General features: G+C 36.6%; 2 protein-coding genes across 3 annotated transcripts; both read left to right on the top strand.

Annotated features, from left to right (window-relative positions):
- Positions 1 to 4,104: 4,104 nt before the first annotated feature.
- On the top strand, positions 4,105 to 7,442 carry LOC122031832 (shootin-1-like). Of its 2 annotated transcripts, none has more exons than XM_042591009.1 (3): positions 4,105 to 4,619; positions 4,797 to 5,402; positions 6,226 to 7,442. In XM_042591009.1, the coding sequence occupies exons 1-3, from the start codon at positions 4,452 to 4,454 to the stop codon at positions 7,312 to 7,314; spliced, it is 1,863 nt and encodes a 620-aa protein (XP_042446943.1). In that variant the 5' UTR covers positions 4,105 to 4,451; the 3' UTR covers positions 7,315 to 7,442. The 2 variants fall into 2 exon arrangements, with proteins under 2 accessions (XP_042446943.1, XP_042446942.1); XM_042591008.1 differs by having other exon boundaries at positions 4,107 to 4,619; positions 4,781 to 5,402.
- A 2,035-nt stretch (positions 7,443 to 9,477) lies between these two features.
- On the top strand, positions 9,478 to 12,983 carry LOC122031573. Its single transcript, XM_042590670.1, has 5 exons — positions 9,478 to 9,884; positions 10,238 to 10,586; positions 11,545 to 11,976; positions 12,046 to 12,112; positions 12,871 to 12,983. Exons 1-5 carry the CDS (start codon positions 9,478 to 9,480, stop codon positions 12,981 to 12,983), a joined length of 1,368 nt encoding a protein of 455 aa, XP_042446604.1.
- The last annotated feature ends 3,523 nt before the right edge of the window (positions 12,984 to 16,506 follow it).

The raw sequence follows: 16,506 nt of genomic DNA, 5'->3' as shown, positions 1-16,506 counted from the left end.
ATCAGGTAAGATGAATAAAGATTAAATTTAAAATTAAATTAAATTAAAGTTAATTAACATATTACATTAAATTATTTTAAAAATATTTAAAAATTATTTTAAAATCTTTTAAAATTATCTTAAAATATTTTAAAAATCCTTTTAAAAAATATTTTTAAAAATCTTTTAAACATTATATCTTTTAAAAATTATTTTAAAAATCCTTTAAAAAAATCTGAATCTAACTTAAAATAGAATAAAATCTAAAACACTAAATAAACTTGCATTAATTGAATAAAGTTTAACCTAAAATTTACTTAAATTAAGTAAATACAATTAATTAACTTAAAACTTAAATCCTAATTTAAATTAACTTTAATTAATAATTTAACTTAAGTTAAATCTAATCAAAACTTACGGATGGAATAAATTAAAATAAAATTAACACTAATACTCTCATTAATCAATTACCTTAACTAATTAATAAGAAATTTAAGTTCATTAATCAAATAAGTGAATTAAGTTGAAAAATTAATCAATAAATTATTGATAATGATTAACTATTATTAAATTAGTAACACATCCTTTCATTTAACCTAAAACTTAATTTTAACTTGATTAACTTAATCCAAGGTTATTTTTTAGAATACTTGATTAATAATTAATTTAAATAATTTTATTTTAATTAAACTTAAATGAACAATTATAATAGATATATAGAACATACTTATGTAAATTTACTAAACATAAGTGTTACCTACACTAAATCCCCTAAACACTTAGGTAGAACTTCTTATAGCTAATAAAAATAATCAGAATATGCTAGATTAAGGGAGAAGAAGGGCCTTGTTGCACAATTTTATATACTCAGACCCTAGTATGAATTAAGGGGGAGTGTTAAATTAAAGGAGGAGGAAGGATTTAAATACTTTTAAAAATATTTTCACTTTGTTCCGAAATATATTTTCAAAATTAATTTGCTGAATCTCTTTGAAACATTGATTCGAAAAACCTTTTTTAAAATTTGCTTTGAACAACTTACTTTCAAAATATATTGGAGAATTATTTACTTTGAAAAATACATAATTTTGAAAGTTTTGAAAAATCAGATCATTTTTAACTTGAAAAATTATTTTGAATCAGTACTCTTAAAATTATTTTGAAAATATTTCTTACTTGAAAATTTTTGAAAAAATTTATTAAAAAATTTTTTGGACATATTTACCTAAAAAACTTTTGAAAGTATTTTTCTTAGAAAAATTTCTTTTAACTTACTATGAAAATATTTATTTAGAAAATTTTTCCTTACAATTATTTTTGAAAATCCTTACTTTAAAAAAATAAGTCTTACTTGGAAAATAATTTTAACAAAGCTTTATTAAGAAAATGCTCTAAAAATATTTGCATTTTTTTTTGTTAAACTGAACTTTTGTTCAAACCTCTCCCTAAGTATGATATATAAAAAATATATACTTTTAGTTATATTTTTGCATTAATGTCTGACATTACTTATCCTATATTATGCCTGTTTTTATTTTACCTTAGTTTTTTTTAATGAATGCCAAGAGAAGGGGGGGGGGGGGAGGGTTAATGTAGAAAAAGAACAAACAAATTTGATCAAATAAATCAAATTTGTTTGTTCGTTTTCAAATTAATATTGGCTATCCATCGAAAACACTTTCACTTATGGGCCTTGGAGTAGGAGTCGATAAAGACTTCGAACCAAATAAAATTACTTGTGCTTTTGTTCTCTCTCTTTTCAGCTGTGTGACTTGTTTTAAATCGTCAACAAAAGGGGCATGTAACCCGGAATTAGAAAATCTCGGGAAACTGAGGTTTTTCTTGATTACGGGGTTATAAATTTTTTTAACCCAAAATACCCTCGAATAAGAGAAAAATGTGATAAAAAATATAAAGAAAAAATATATATAAAAATAAAATAAAAAAATTTAAGAAAATAAAAAAATGTAAAAAAATATTTAACAAATAAAAAATAGGAAAAAACATAAAATAATAAAAAATGAGGAAAAATAAAAAACTTTTAAAAAAAGAAAAATAGTAAAAATTTAAAAAGAAATAAAAAAACATAAAAAATAATTTAAAAAATAAAAAAATAGGAAAAAATCATAAAAAATTAAAAATCATAAAATAGAAAAAATAAAAAAAAACGTAAAAAAAAATAAAAAAACTTTAAAAAATTATAAATAAATAAAAAAAATGGGAAAAAATAAAAAAAAACTTTTAAAAATAAAAAAAAAAGCCTTTATTTTTTAAAAAAATTAAAAAAATAAAAAACACATAGAAATAAATAAAAACGTGAAAAATAAAAAATAAAAAAAATGTAAAGTTTAAAAGATATATATGGTTGGTTTTGTAACTAAGGATAATATAGTAAAATAATAAATTAGGTTATTCATTAAAACCTTCAAACAAATAAGTTTTTGTTATATTACCTAAGTTGAATCAAACAACATTTGATTATATTTTATTTCTCATAACCTTGGTTATGTGATTACTTAGTAATCATATAACCAAGGTTATATATGATAACTTGAACCAAACACATCCTTATAGGTATGAGCAAAAAGCCTAACTCACTTGACGCGAGCTAAGAATTGAACAAGATGACCTGTATCTAGGGTTGGAAGCGGAGGATGAGAGGAGTGGATGAGCGGCGAAGAGGGTTTAGGACATTCGTTTTAGGGACGAGAGGAAAAGAGGAGTGGATGAGCGGTGAAGAGGGTTTAGCGCTTTTGTTTTAGGGAAGAGAGGGAAGCAAAGGAAGAGAAATAGTAAAAATAAGCCCACGTGAAGAAAGAGAGAGATTAAAAAATTTAAGTTTATGTCGTCTCATCAGCCCAAGTATGTTGTCACCTATGGTCGTTCATTTAAGGATGTGTAAAGTATCAAAATTATTAATTATTTTATATATATATATATATATATATATATATATATATATATATGAAACTAGTAATTGGAGAAGAAAACCCATAGTTGTTAATCGTCCTCATGGTCCAACGAGGTTAGAAGCCTCAGTAGGCCCAATACAATTAGAACAGGTTTGATTGTTCAAGTCATTCACATTTAATTTTTAGAGGAAAGGTTCCCACAACCATAACTTAGTGTAGGTAATTTCCATCGAATGATCATTCAATCTTACAGTCTTTAACGTATTTAGGCAACAAGGCTTGACATTATAGATTTCGCAGTGCAATGCGAGAAAATAGTTAGCTTAGTGCAAAATTACTTTAACAAATATTGCAAATCCAATTCAAATCCTAATTTAACAAATCTTGTCATTTCAACCCCTTACTTATTAACAATATTATTTTACTAACAGCATAATAATGTGACAGGTACGTCATACTAGTCACACTATTTTGCCCAATGCAACATTTATATTAATTAAAATAATAATATTAAAACTTAGAGAATTTAATTTATTGACTATATTTATTGTTTTTACAGATAAAAACCTGCTTTACGAGCGATTTCTCAGTGTCAAGGGTCAATTATGACAAGTTCATTACCTATTGGTCAAACGTGGCGTGCGGTTCAAATTTTATTTTTGAATTTTTGGTCGGCCCGCAAGTAGATCGGACCAGAATCAAACAATTTCGACATCGAAGAGCTGGGACCACCAATTTCCCATCTAATTATCACACAGAATTATTTATTTTTTTTCTTAAAAAACGAAAATAAGATTATAATTAAAATTTGAAAAAAAAAATATTTATTCAATTCTACTCGTTTTCTTCTCTGTTTAAAGAAAATGTCATCTTTGCATTTAAACCGTCCGCAGACCGTGGCTATAATTACTAATCCGTCCTTTGGAGAGGGAGAATAATTGCTGCTGCAAGGGCATTGGCGAAGCACGTGTTCCGTGTTTCCGTGTTTCATACGATCTGCCGCATTCAAAAAATAATGCAACGGGATATCCACAATGGACGGCCTGCGAAGCCTCGTGAGATCTGACGGTGACGAGCTACCGGTCTGTATAAAGGGGCAATGGCGTCACTTTAAAATCGATTAAAAGATAAATTGATAACCTTGGAAAACCAGTCCTTTGAAAAGAGTTGCGTATCGAACGACCACATTATAAACCACCCGAGAGAAAGAAAAATTTAAAAATACGGGCAAAGCATTAAAAAAAACAAAAAGAAAAAATAAAAAGAAAAAAAAAGAAAACGGAGGACCTAAAACATCGCGAGGGAGGAATAGAGGAGAGAGGTGAAACCCTAGGATTGATTGCGGCGGCGGCGGTGGTGGGTGATGATGGGAGCGACACGGTGAGCGTGGGATGAGGAGATGGAGAGATCCGGCGATCTGGAGGGGAAGGAGATCTGGGGGACGCGGGAGGAACTCCTTCTGGCGTTCGCGGTCGTTCGGCACGGCACTCGCCGTTGGGACTCCGTCGCGACTGAGATCCAGTCCCGCGTTCCCGGATCCAGCCCGGTCACCGCCCAGGGATGCTGCCAGAGGTTTCGCGACCTTCAGCGCCGGTTTGGCGCAGGCGCCGTCAACGGCGGTGGGGACGACGACGGAGGTGGCGCCGACGTGCCTTGGCTCGAGGACCTCCGGAGGCTCCATCTCACCGAGCTCCGCCGCGAGGTGGATCGATACGATGTTTCGATCAGGTAAGCGATGCGATCAAATCTCTCGTCTTTGTATTTTATTTGGCCATTTTAATTTCTCATTTTTTTGGGCCGTCAGATGAGGATCAATCGGTCCAAAGGATTTTTTTTCTTTAACTTATGTCGTTTTTATTTATATTGTATTTTAATTTATATACTTTTAGATCTTTGCAATCAAAGGTGAAAAGGCTGCAGGAGGAGCGCGAACAGAGGTTGCCGGAGTCGGAATCCGGCGACGGGAAGCCAGAATATGAAGGAAAGGAGGACGCCCCCCCAGATTCGAGGCCGGAAAGCCTCGTCGGAGAGCCGACCTCCTCCGGCGGTGAATCCGGCCCCTCTTTCGAGCGGTCCGACTCGACGGATCCAAAGGAGAAACCCGACGAGGACGGTCTGAAGCCAGATACGGCGATGGACGGAGACGGAGAAGACGGCAACGCAGCGGATCCTTCATCCGGTGGCGACGAGAAGTTGGCCGAGGGGTCGTACAACGGGAGCACCGGCAGTCCGGAGGAGGGCCGGGCGTCCCGGCTGCAGGCAACGGGAGAGTTCACTGCCGAGTCTAAAGGCGGGGAGGGGGAGAAGGAAAGCAGCGATATGCAGAGCTCCGCCAGCTTGTCCCGTCGGAGGAAGGCCGTTTCCGGCAGTGGGGCCGAGGAGATGGAGGCCGAGGAAGCGTCGATCATGAGCAAAGGAATCGCCACGGAATCACAGCCGTTGTTTGCGGCCCTCGAGATCATCCGTTCGGACAAGTATGGATCCGTCTTCGACCGCCGGCTGGAGAGCCAGGTTCATTTCCATCTCTTGCAATTAATATTTCTCGCGAGATTTTATGAAAATACGTTTCTTTATGTTGACGCGAAAGGGCTATTAGTAGTTGATCTCACGAGAAGTTGAGGATCTTGTACAAATCGTGCAGTGGCCAAATTCTCGTGACCTCATTTCCATCGTTTCTTTTGGACTGTTGATTTGGAGTCGTGTGATCGCGAATGATATGATTAGACGATCACGAGTCGTTAATATGGAACCCCGATTGGGGAGCTAATTGTGAGAGAAATAAATTTATAGGAATGGAAATAGGAGCGTATCGAAATAGATCATGCACAAGTATAGAAATAGTTCGAGTTGACTCAACGGGTTTTATTTTTTGATTTTTTTTTTTTTCCATTTTCCGATATGTTCTTTTTATAAGATTTCTAGTTTTGCGGTTAGTTTCTTCGGATAAGAACTAAATGTCATCTCGTTGGATTGAGAATTTGTATTTTGCTGGTTAAGTTGTGTCTATGTGGTCATTTTAATCATTTGTGTTTCAATCCGTCATCATTATGATAAACTAGGATCTTCCTTTTCTGCCCTTTTTTATTTTCCTGAAATGTCGGCTTTGGAAGTCAGATATTTTGGATCATGCCGACCAATGATTTTTTCCCCTCTTATTTATTTTGGATTTATGCATGAAATCTAAGTGCATAGATTGCGGCATTGATTTTAGACGTTAATGGTTTTCTTACTGCGGAAATCAGGATAATATGCCATCTTTTTTCAATATTTATTTATTTATCTATTTATTTATTCATGATAAAAAATACAAATTATTTATTTATTTATACTTCAGGAAAGCGCAAGCTATCTAAACTTGGTGCGCCAACACATGGACTTGGAGACGGTGCGAGCCAAGCTGGACCGCGTCGGATCCAGCCGCCCCTATTCGACGTTGGAGTTCTTTCGCGATCTCCTCCTCCTCTGTTCTAACGCCGCCGTTTTCTACCCTAAAGACTCCCCGGAGTCCGTCGCCGCCCTCCACCTCCGCCGCCAAGTGGCGAAGGAGTTGGCGGCTGTCTTTCCAATGCCAAAGGAACTAACCCCGCCACCGCCGCCACCTCTCCCACTGCCGCCGAAGCCACCCGCCCCGAAGCCCGAGTCGGAGTCTGATCTCGCTGGTGCCCTTGCGGATAAGCCAATAACCTCTGCGCCGTTGATCGTATGCCGCAAGCGCAGCTCCATTTCCAACAAGTTAACTGCTGCGGCAGTGAAGGATGAGAAAGAGGATAAGCCTGAGCCTGCGAGAAAGGAGTCGGACAGTGAGGAGAAGAGCCTCCCGAAGAAGACTACCAAGGAAAGATCCGTTCTTAGTGGGACTGCCAGGGGCTTGCGCACCAGCAAACCGCGGGTTGGTAAAGGGCAGGGAGCCGCGGCCGCCAAGAGGCTCAACCTCGCTCCCGTTCCAAACCTTAAGTCCAAAATGGTCGAGAACGAGGCGGCTGTCGACGAGCCGCCTAAACCAGACAAGAAGAACAGCGGTGGAGGCGGAACTGCAGCTTCTTCAAGCTCCGCGGCGAAGAAACAAAGCGCAGCCGGCTTCTTGAACCGGATGAAGCGGAGCTCCAAAGGAACTTTGATGGATATGTTGAAGACCTCCCCTCCCTCCGGTTCCGCCGGTGGCGGAAAGGCCACGGAACAGAAGAAGGAGGCGAAAGGAAAGGACCAGAGCAGTTCCCGTGTTGCGAATGCCGGGGGAGGCGGTTCTGCAAAGAAGGCCCCAGAAGCGAGCGGCGGTGTGTCGGGAAAAAGGAGCGTGGGTAGACCGCCGAAGAGGGGGTCGGCGGTTGCCCTTCCTTCTGCAAAGAGGGTAAGGGAGGAGGCGGAGTCGCCCTCCGTTTCCAGGGCTCCGGCGTCAACGTCGAGGAAGCGGGGACGGAGATGAGGTGGGTATGCTATCAACATGGAGTTGTAGGGAAAGACACTCTGATTTAGTTAGTCAACGTTGATTTGATTCATGTTGTAAACTGTAATCTTAATTAACCGTTGGGAAATATTAAACTCTTTACCCGCTGCTCGTCTCTTTTAATTGATCCACTATCAACTCTACCCGCTGTCGGTTGTAACCTATCGTGCTAGATTTCTTTTGGAGCTCTTTACTTTTCAGATTCGCTTATATTATTGATACGGTGGTGATAAAGATGATCTCTAAAAGTGAGATTAAAGTAATGAAAATCAGTTGACATAAAAGTTAAAGTCGTAGGATTGAATGGACTATGAGATCATAGATTGTAGATTAGGTAAGGTTAGCTGAGTGGATCTTCAGAGTCGGTCGGATATGAAAGGTCGATCAAATCATTCGGATAGTCATCATTAGTAATTTACATATGTGGTTAAGAATCAAATATTAAGTTATCTTATCCATCAGTATTGTCGATCGGACTTTAGATCTGATTGGACACAATGCGCCTCTTCGGCAACAGTAAAACTTGGTTAAGAACAGGCACTAGCTTCACTCTGTACGGTTCAACTGGCGATATCCAGGCTTAGTGGTGGCCAATCGACCTACAACGGGACCCATATACATATCTTATTATATTCTTTTGGAAGTTTGTGCGGTCGATAATAGAAAATGTCTTGCGAACAAATCGTATTTTAGAATCTTCTAACCTGTCACATCATAGGAATTTGCATATTTACTTAACAAAAGATGTCAAAGATACTTTTCGACATGTGTTTTTCTTAAGAAGATTTTGGAAAATGTGCATATAGTTTGAGACACTGACGGAGGCAGGGGGCGCGAGGGGGTGCGGAAGCACCCCTTGTTTTTGGAGAAAAAAAATAAAAAAATAATTATGATTAAAAAATAAAGGACATAATTGTAATTTTTTTTAAAAACGATTGGACTTTTTCACAAAAATGTCATTAAAAACACCTTTTCTCTCCTTTCTCAGTTTCGATTCTTTTTCCTTGCTAGCGCAACTTTCTTTTTCTTTTCAGCCGCCGAACCTTTTTTTCCCTAAGTTAATCCTTCTTCTTTAAACCAAAAACCTTAATCGCACTAAGAGATTTCATTATTTCTCTCTGGTCTCCTCAAACCGTTGCCCTCATCTTTGTCGCCTCTTCACTTCATCGACGCCTCACGCAAGTGACGCCACTACTGTTCACGGTTCGCCTATTTCGTCGACGCCGCCGCCAGCCTGCCACTGTCGATGCTGCTACCATTATGCTCCACCGGTGATTCTCCATAACAAGCAAAATCTCTTCAATTTTAGGTGAATCTTGTTCCTTATTTCATCTAATTTCTAATTTATAATTTCATAATTTATACTTGGTAGTACATTAATTTGTTATGTTGATTGCATAAATTAATAATTTTGAGAAATTGACATAGGTTATGAAGAAATTTTTAAAACGAAGTATTGAGTCTTCTAAGAATTCTATGGAAGAAAATAGTAACAAAAAATATTCTCGTGTTGAATTCAACCCGGATGATGTTGTTAGTGACCCAGGGCTACGCAAACCAATAAATGAATTTGATGTTTCTATTAGAGATTAGATTCGAAGAGAATATTTGATTAGAGGATCTTGTCAACCATTTAGTCATAGTTATCCCCAAAGATAATTTGGTAAAGAGCATAGAAGTTTCTAATTTGCTTGGTTTAAAAATTTTTCATGGTTAAAGTACAACATATCAAAAGATGCAGCTTTTTGTTTTTGGTGTTATCTTTTTAAAAATTCTCATAGAGGACGTCGAGTTGGAGATGAGGCATTTACTAATTCAGGGATAACTAATTGGAGAAAAGCAATGGAAGTATTTAATACGTATGTTGGTAGTGTAGCTAGTGCTCACAATGATGCAAGAACACAATTTGAGGCTTTTCAAAATCAACGACAAAGTGTGCCACATTTGCTACAAGCACAAGGGCGTGGAATGGAGGTTGCATATCGCACTCGATTAACGACAACTTTAGATGTTACACACTTTCTTTTGAAACAAGGTTTGTCTTTCCGTGGACATGACGAGTCATTGAATTCCTCAAATAAAGGTAACTTTCTTGAATTGATTGAGTGATATACCCAAAGAAATGATGAGGTTGCCAAGACCATGAATGAAAATGCCCCTGGAAATAATCAAATGAAGTCTCCAACAATTCAAAAGGATTTAACACGGGCTTGTGCTGCTGAAGTCACAAATGTCATTCTTAATGATATAAAAGACAATATATTTTCTCTTATGGTTGATGAGTGTCGAGATAATTCAGTCAAAGAACAAATGAGAGTTGTTTTAAGATACGTGAACAAACATGGATGTGTTATTGAAAGATTTCTTGCTATTGTACATGTGTTTGATACTTCTGCTATTTCTTTGAAGAAGGCTATTGATGAATTGTTTGCAAAACATAAGTTGTCATTATCAAGATTGATAGGTCAAGGATACGATGGAGCTTCAAATATGCGAGGTGAGTATAATGGATTGAAGGCTCTTATATTGAAGGAAAATTCATCTGCAAGGTATGTCCATTGTTTTGCTCACCAACTTCAACTAGTTGTTGTTGCAATTGCTAAAAGCAATCGAATTGTGAGTGATTTGTTCCAATATGTTACTATGATTGTGAATATTACTGGTGTTTCATGCAAAAGAAAAGATAAGTTTAGACAACTTCAACATGATAGACTTGTAGAATGTTTGGAGAAAGGAGATATTGTTAGTGGCAAAAGAAAAAATCACGAAATCAGTTTAAAACGACTAGGGGATACTCGTTGGGGTTCACATTACATGACTATTATCCGTTTGATATCTACGTGGACTTCTGTTTTACAAGTGCTTGAAATGTGCATGATGATGGTACTAATGATGATAATAGTGGTATCGCCACCAGTTTGATTGATAAGATGGAGAGTTATGAATTTGTGCTTATGATGCATTTGATGAAATCTTTATTGGGAATCACAAATGAATTGTCACTTGCCTTACAACAAAAGGATCAAAACATTGTATTGGCTGTCAGTTTGATCAAGACAATGAAAGTTCGATTACAAAAATTGAGAGACGAAGGATGGGAGAATTTTTTGGACATCGTCAACAAATTTTGTAGTAACCATATGATCCCAGTATCGAATATGGAAGAAAATATGAGAACTCGTGGTCGTAGCAAATGTAATGGACAAATGGTTACTAATTTTCATCACTATCGTGTTGAAATTTTTTGTCAGGTATTATTTTTAAATATTTTATTGAATTTTAATTTTCTAATTGATCCGGTGATAAAGACGGGGGATCTTCGTCAGCGAGGGGTCAACGGCACGTGGAGGTCAAGGGTCAAGATAGTCAGCCCGGAGACCGGCCGACCGGACGGCACGTGGAGGTCAAAGGTCAAGACAGTCAACCCGGAAGACCGGGCGACCGGACGGAGCAGGCCTACCGACAGGGCCCTGCAGGCCGATCGGCCGGGAGTTCTCTGAACCGAATGGAAGACAACCTGACTAGGGGGCGGGTTTCCGATGCTCAAGGTAAAAAGGTTTCAATAGTCGAGCGGGCTAACCGTTCGGCCGGGGCACAAGGCAACACAGGCAGGAGCAGTCTCAGCCGAGCATATGACCGATGCAGGAGTAATGTGCTTGCCGAGCGGTCGATCCGCTCGGCCCTGGAACAGACAAGGAGCACAAGAGGATAAAGGAGACAGGGGATAACATCATCCCCGAGACACCTGTCGCGGACAAGCAACAGAGTTGGCGGCCGAGCCGTACACAGAATCGTACGGTGGAAGCTTCCACCGTCACATCCGGGATATGCTCGGACGATTGCGGAATGACGCCAGAAGTACTTTTCTGACACAGGCTTGTTAAGGTATGTTTGGGGAAGCGTGCATGCATCGGGAAATGTGCCCGCGCTTTCCCGGGGTCCTATATAAACACCCCAGACGTCGACGAAGGTATGCGCAACTATTTACTATAGTCACGTTATTCTGCCTCGTTTGTTGCCTGACTTGAGCGTCGGAAGGCCGTCGTTGGAAAACCCCTCCCAGCTCGGCTTCTTTGCAGGATCATCGGAGAGTTACACCACCAGTCGGAGACAGCGGAGCGTGCCACGTTCCCAGCGTCCGTCGACTCAGCGCTCGGACAGGATCACTAATAATGTTTTTTATTCATTTTTTTATTGTTACAATATTAGGTTCTTGATATGATGGTTGAAGAGATGAGTAATCGGTTTTCAGAATCAAGTACGGAGGTACTTACTTGCATTGCTTGCTTAGATCCAAAGGACTCTTTTTCTCAATTTGATATTGGTAAGCTACTTCACCTTGCTGAATTTTATCCGGAGGACTTTTCATTGACTGATTGTGTAATACTTGAGGACCAACTTGAGACTTACATTCAAAATGTACGAGATGAATTTTCTATGATTGAAGATTTGGGAAGTCTTGCTATAAAGATGGTTGAAACGGGCAAGAATACAATATTTCCATTGGTATATCGTTTGATCGAGTTAGCATTAGTTTTACCAGTTGCAACTGCTTCTGTTGAAAGAGTTTTTTCTGCGATGAAAATTATCAAGACTGATTTGCGTAATAGGATGGGAGATGAGTGGATGAATGACAGTTTGGTATTATACATCAAGAAGGATATTTTTGCTATAATTGAAAATGAACAAATTTTACAACATTTTCAACAGATGAACACTCGTAGGATCCAGTTGCCTCCTCTTGTTTGTATGTCTAGATCTGATGCTGGTGGTTCAAGTATTAAAAAATAATTCCTTTATTGGTATGCCCATATTTTTATGTCTGTATCATTATCATTATCATTATCAATTTAGTACTCTTTTAATATTTTTTTTTTGATAGCAAGAAATTTTTTTTAGTCTCTTCTTTGAACACCCTTCTAAATTTTGGTCTGGATCTGCCACTGCTTTGAGATATATGCATAGGCGATACAATGATATTATAAAAGGAGATCTCTATCTATAGACGGAAGTATGTGACGCTCCACTATTTTATACGCTCTATGCTACTATTTGCTCTACTAGTCTCTTCACCTGAACGAGTAATGATTTGAATGTCATAGGGCCAATGTCGAAGACACCTTCTTTGATCCCGTCCTAACACTTTCTATATTATAGGATAGTACGAAGTCTTCATCTAATTAACAACATAATCATATTTTTAACAGTCTTCTTAATTTTTGGTCACTTATCTTTATTAGTAAATGACATTTCCTTAAATGTTCTAGGGTAGTCGTGATATTTTTTTTTTATCTTCTCAAAATATATAGTACGAAAATTAAATTAAAAAACGACAATTTTGTTATATCGTCATAAATATTTTGTTTACAAAATGTCATTTCTCAAAATGATAACAAAGATATTATGAATATTTTTAGCAAAAGACAAAAACAAGAAAATAAAAATTAGTAGTTTGTTTTAGCTACCACATAAATATTAATATTTTGACATCAGATGAAAAGAGATTTTTTTAGACATTTTACCTGTTTTTTTTAGACATACCTCCTTTCACGGCGGCTCTGCCCAAGGCCGCGGCGCCGCCTCCATCTAGGAAAGGTGACACCGGGAGGGCATTCTCAACCACCCACCCAGATATGCCACGTGTTTAAGAAATAGATGATGTTAACATGGGTTATCTAGTGGATTGACGCAAGTTTGATCAAATTAATTCAAGCATTTAATTTAAATATTTTAAATATTTGGAGGAATAGTTTGCCTCTCCCTAACCTCTCCAGAAATCATTTTCATATAAAAGAAGAATGAAAGAAAGGGTGATGACTTCATCAATTATCAAGAAAATATTTGGATTGTGAGAATTAATTCATTTCCATTTGTGATCGGTATCAGACTATAAGGCATCGCCAGAAGAAAGATTAGTAAATCAACTTAAAAAGATCCTAAATCAAATGGTGCTTTATTCAAGTTTTTTTTTAGTTCATTTTTTGTCATTGGTATCCGAGCTTACAATTAGTTGAATTTCTAACTTATTTTTATGCATTTAAATAAAAAAATGGGTTTGAAAAAAACTTGAAATTCTCGAAATGCCCTCTGTTAAAAAAAATATGAAGGGTGCCTAGATGGACCTCGTCAATATCGACCAATCGCTACCGGAGGTCCCGAGCCACAAAAAAAGGCAGCCCGTCTCGTGAATGAGGTCAGATCTTTTGGTCTAAAAAATTTTATATTAGAAGAGGCCATGTTCATTTATTGGTTGGATGAACTGGACCTTATCTGTTAAACAGGTGGGATTCAGTTTATCCAACCAATGAATGAACAGAGGATTAAAGGTGGTCCAAGGATTTTGGACCAGAGGATCCCTGTCCCTCATGAACCCTTCCCGATTACCCGTCAAGCGAGTCATCGGAAAATCATAACTGTGTGTTGTGTTTCCTCCTGAGCTGACGACATCACGAGCCATGGGAACCACAATCATATCATGGATATCTCCTCGTAGCCGGTGACCATGTCATAGCGGAAGGGAACCGTCGCCACAGGCTGGTCACAGTGTGGCTGCGGAGCAAGAAAAAAATGCATCGCCGGTTGGTCACGGAGGAAAAAAACGTGATCAGGATGCCAGGTTTAGTTTCGGATTGGACGAGAAATAAAATAAAACCCCATGTTTTATTTTTATGTTTTTTTTTTCTTTCAATTAAAACATGTAGCACCAGAGAGAAAAAACTAAAACCATGTAACAACGATACTTTTCTAAAGCTAAAAGGGGCATTCTGAGAAGAAGAAATTAAAACCATGTAACTCTTTTTTTGTTTTTTGTGTTTTTGTTGTATCCCAATTAGATCATATTGGAATGGTAGAGAAAAAATTAACACCGCGTAAGTTTTTTTATGTTACAATTAATTGAAATCATTGATTCACAGATGGAATATTCTCATGAGCAGTGAAATATATTTCATGTTGCAATAATAGTGAAATATATCTGTTATACTGTTTAAAAACGGGAGAGATAACACGTTAAGAAGATGATTTTGATAGAGATCGGATCTTCTTGACTATAAATTTCTGGACCACTCCGATCACATATATTGTATTTTTTTGTCCATCTTTTCAGTACATATTGACTTGGGATCTTCATGATATTATTCCACGTAAATATTTTTAGAATATAAAAACATAAAATTCCAGCAAATTAATATTTTCTGCAACTACACTCAATTTTTTCAGACTTTTTATCAAGTGTAACTATATGATTGTTTCTTTTTTTGTGAGGAGTAACTTTATATTTTGTAAATATATCAACATCCTCACAAATTTTAAGACTAGAATCATGAGATAAACACCACTCTTGTTGAAAACACTTATATACCTCAGGAGTATAAATTTTACTAGCATGCTTTAAAATCTCAATTGGAAATATTAAATACGGAACAGTTGTACTTGATCTGAAATCAGCTTTTAATTCCTCATATCGACGATCATCAAGAAGTCTTTGGAAGTGATTGAAGAAGTCTAAAAACTTGTGTTTATAAGTGACATATTTTTTCACAATACTATTCATACTCTCACTTCTTTGTGTTGTAGTCATATCTGCACAAAACATTTGTCGTTCATATACTAAAGCTCATTTTTCCTTTATGTTGTACATGCGCCTCAACCAATCATTGTCTTCAAGTGCATACTTGGCCAACATCATGTTCCATGCTAAAATAAAATCTTCCTCTTCATCAAAATCATATACACAAGAGGCAAAATCTTTAGCAAAGTCTCTAAACTGAGAAAAAACTCCACTCAAATGTATGACGACATTTTGATAAATGTGTCAAATGCACAAACGATGATGTGTTTCAGGCCATCTAGAAGCTAATGCCTTTGCCATTGCTGCATCTTGATTTGTAAGAATAGTAGTTGGTTTTTTCTCACCCATAGCTTTAGTTAATGTATTAAACAACTACTTAAAAGTCAAACTAGTTTCATCATATAATAAAGTAGCACCGAAAAGTATCGATTGTTTATGATGATTTACACCCACAAACAACGCAATTGGTCGACCTTCATTGTTTTTTTTGTAGGTTGTGTCAAAGCAAACAACATCTCTAAAAGTAGCATAATCAGCTCTCATCTTAGCATCAGACCAAAAAATATTAGTAATCAAATCATCTTCATCAACTTGAATAGCATAAAAAAAAATTAGGATCAACAAACTGCATTTGCTGTAAATACTCCAATACACCCCCTGTATCCTAAACTCTCATATTTATTGTTCTTTTGGATCGCAAGTAGTTTTTGTAATCCTCAGGAATAAATCCTAAATTCTCCCTCCCACCTACTTGTCTAACCATAAAATCATGAGATGCTTTTGGAGGGATTCCCACTTCACGTGCAATCTCAATCTGTTTCGCTGCAGAAAAAGATATATTTCTATGACTTCTATAGAGGTGAGTTTTGTTTGGATTTGAGAGATAATGATTATGCTCTTTAACAAATTGCACCACAGTAAACTTGTTTTTTTTTCGATTACTATTCTTCATTTTAGCCTCACAACCAAACCTAGTTTCATCACGACTTGCTTTGATATAAATATCTCGTTTGTCTTTTCCTCTTTTGTCTTGGGCACAACAATAAAAAACTCTATCAAGTAATTTACCCAATTTGTCATTGTGGATTTTTCCTCTCCTTATGTCAAATCTAACTTTTTTAGCATATGCCAAATAAAATTGATATGCATCTTCTTCTGTATCAAATTCTAACCCCAATTGTGGTATATCCAAATCTATTTCAATGTTTAAGCCTATAAAATCAAATAAACAAAGAAAAATATATAAAAAGTAAAATTAAATATATTGAAACTCCATACATTTCCAATATGAATCTTATTACCTTCATCAATAACATCAAAGTCACCTTCCCGACTAGCTTCATTTTCTTCAAAGTTCAAATGACGACAACTCGTAGATACACCCTCCATGGTTAGAGTCCAAGCTGAAACCTTATCTTGATGGTGAGCACAAACTGCATATCATTCGCAATTCAAAAAACTTCTAAAAAAAAATCATATTGTGTCAAAAGCAAACATCAAATTCGGACTCAGTTTTGTTAAAAATCTCCGAAACATAAAATATACGCAAAAATAGAGTGATGTTGCAGGTAATCTCCTAATGAAATACTAACTAAATTTTC

The sequence above is a fragment of the Zingiber officinale genome, chromosome 11A (genome assembly GCF_018446385.1).
Source record: "Zingiber officinale cultivar Zhangliang chromosome 11A, Zo_v1.1, whole genome shotgun sequence".
NCBI classification, from domain to species: domain Eukaryota; kingdom Viridiplantae; phylum Streptophyta; class Magnoliopsida; order Zingiberales; family Zingiberaceae; genus Zingiber; species Zingiber officinale.
This window is presented reverse-complemented; position numbering and strand designations above follow the sequence as displayed.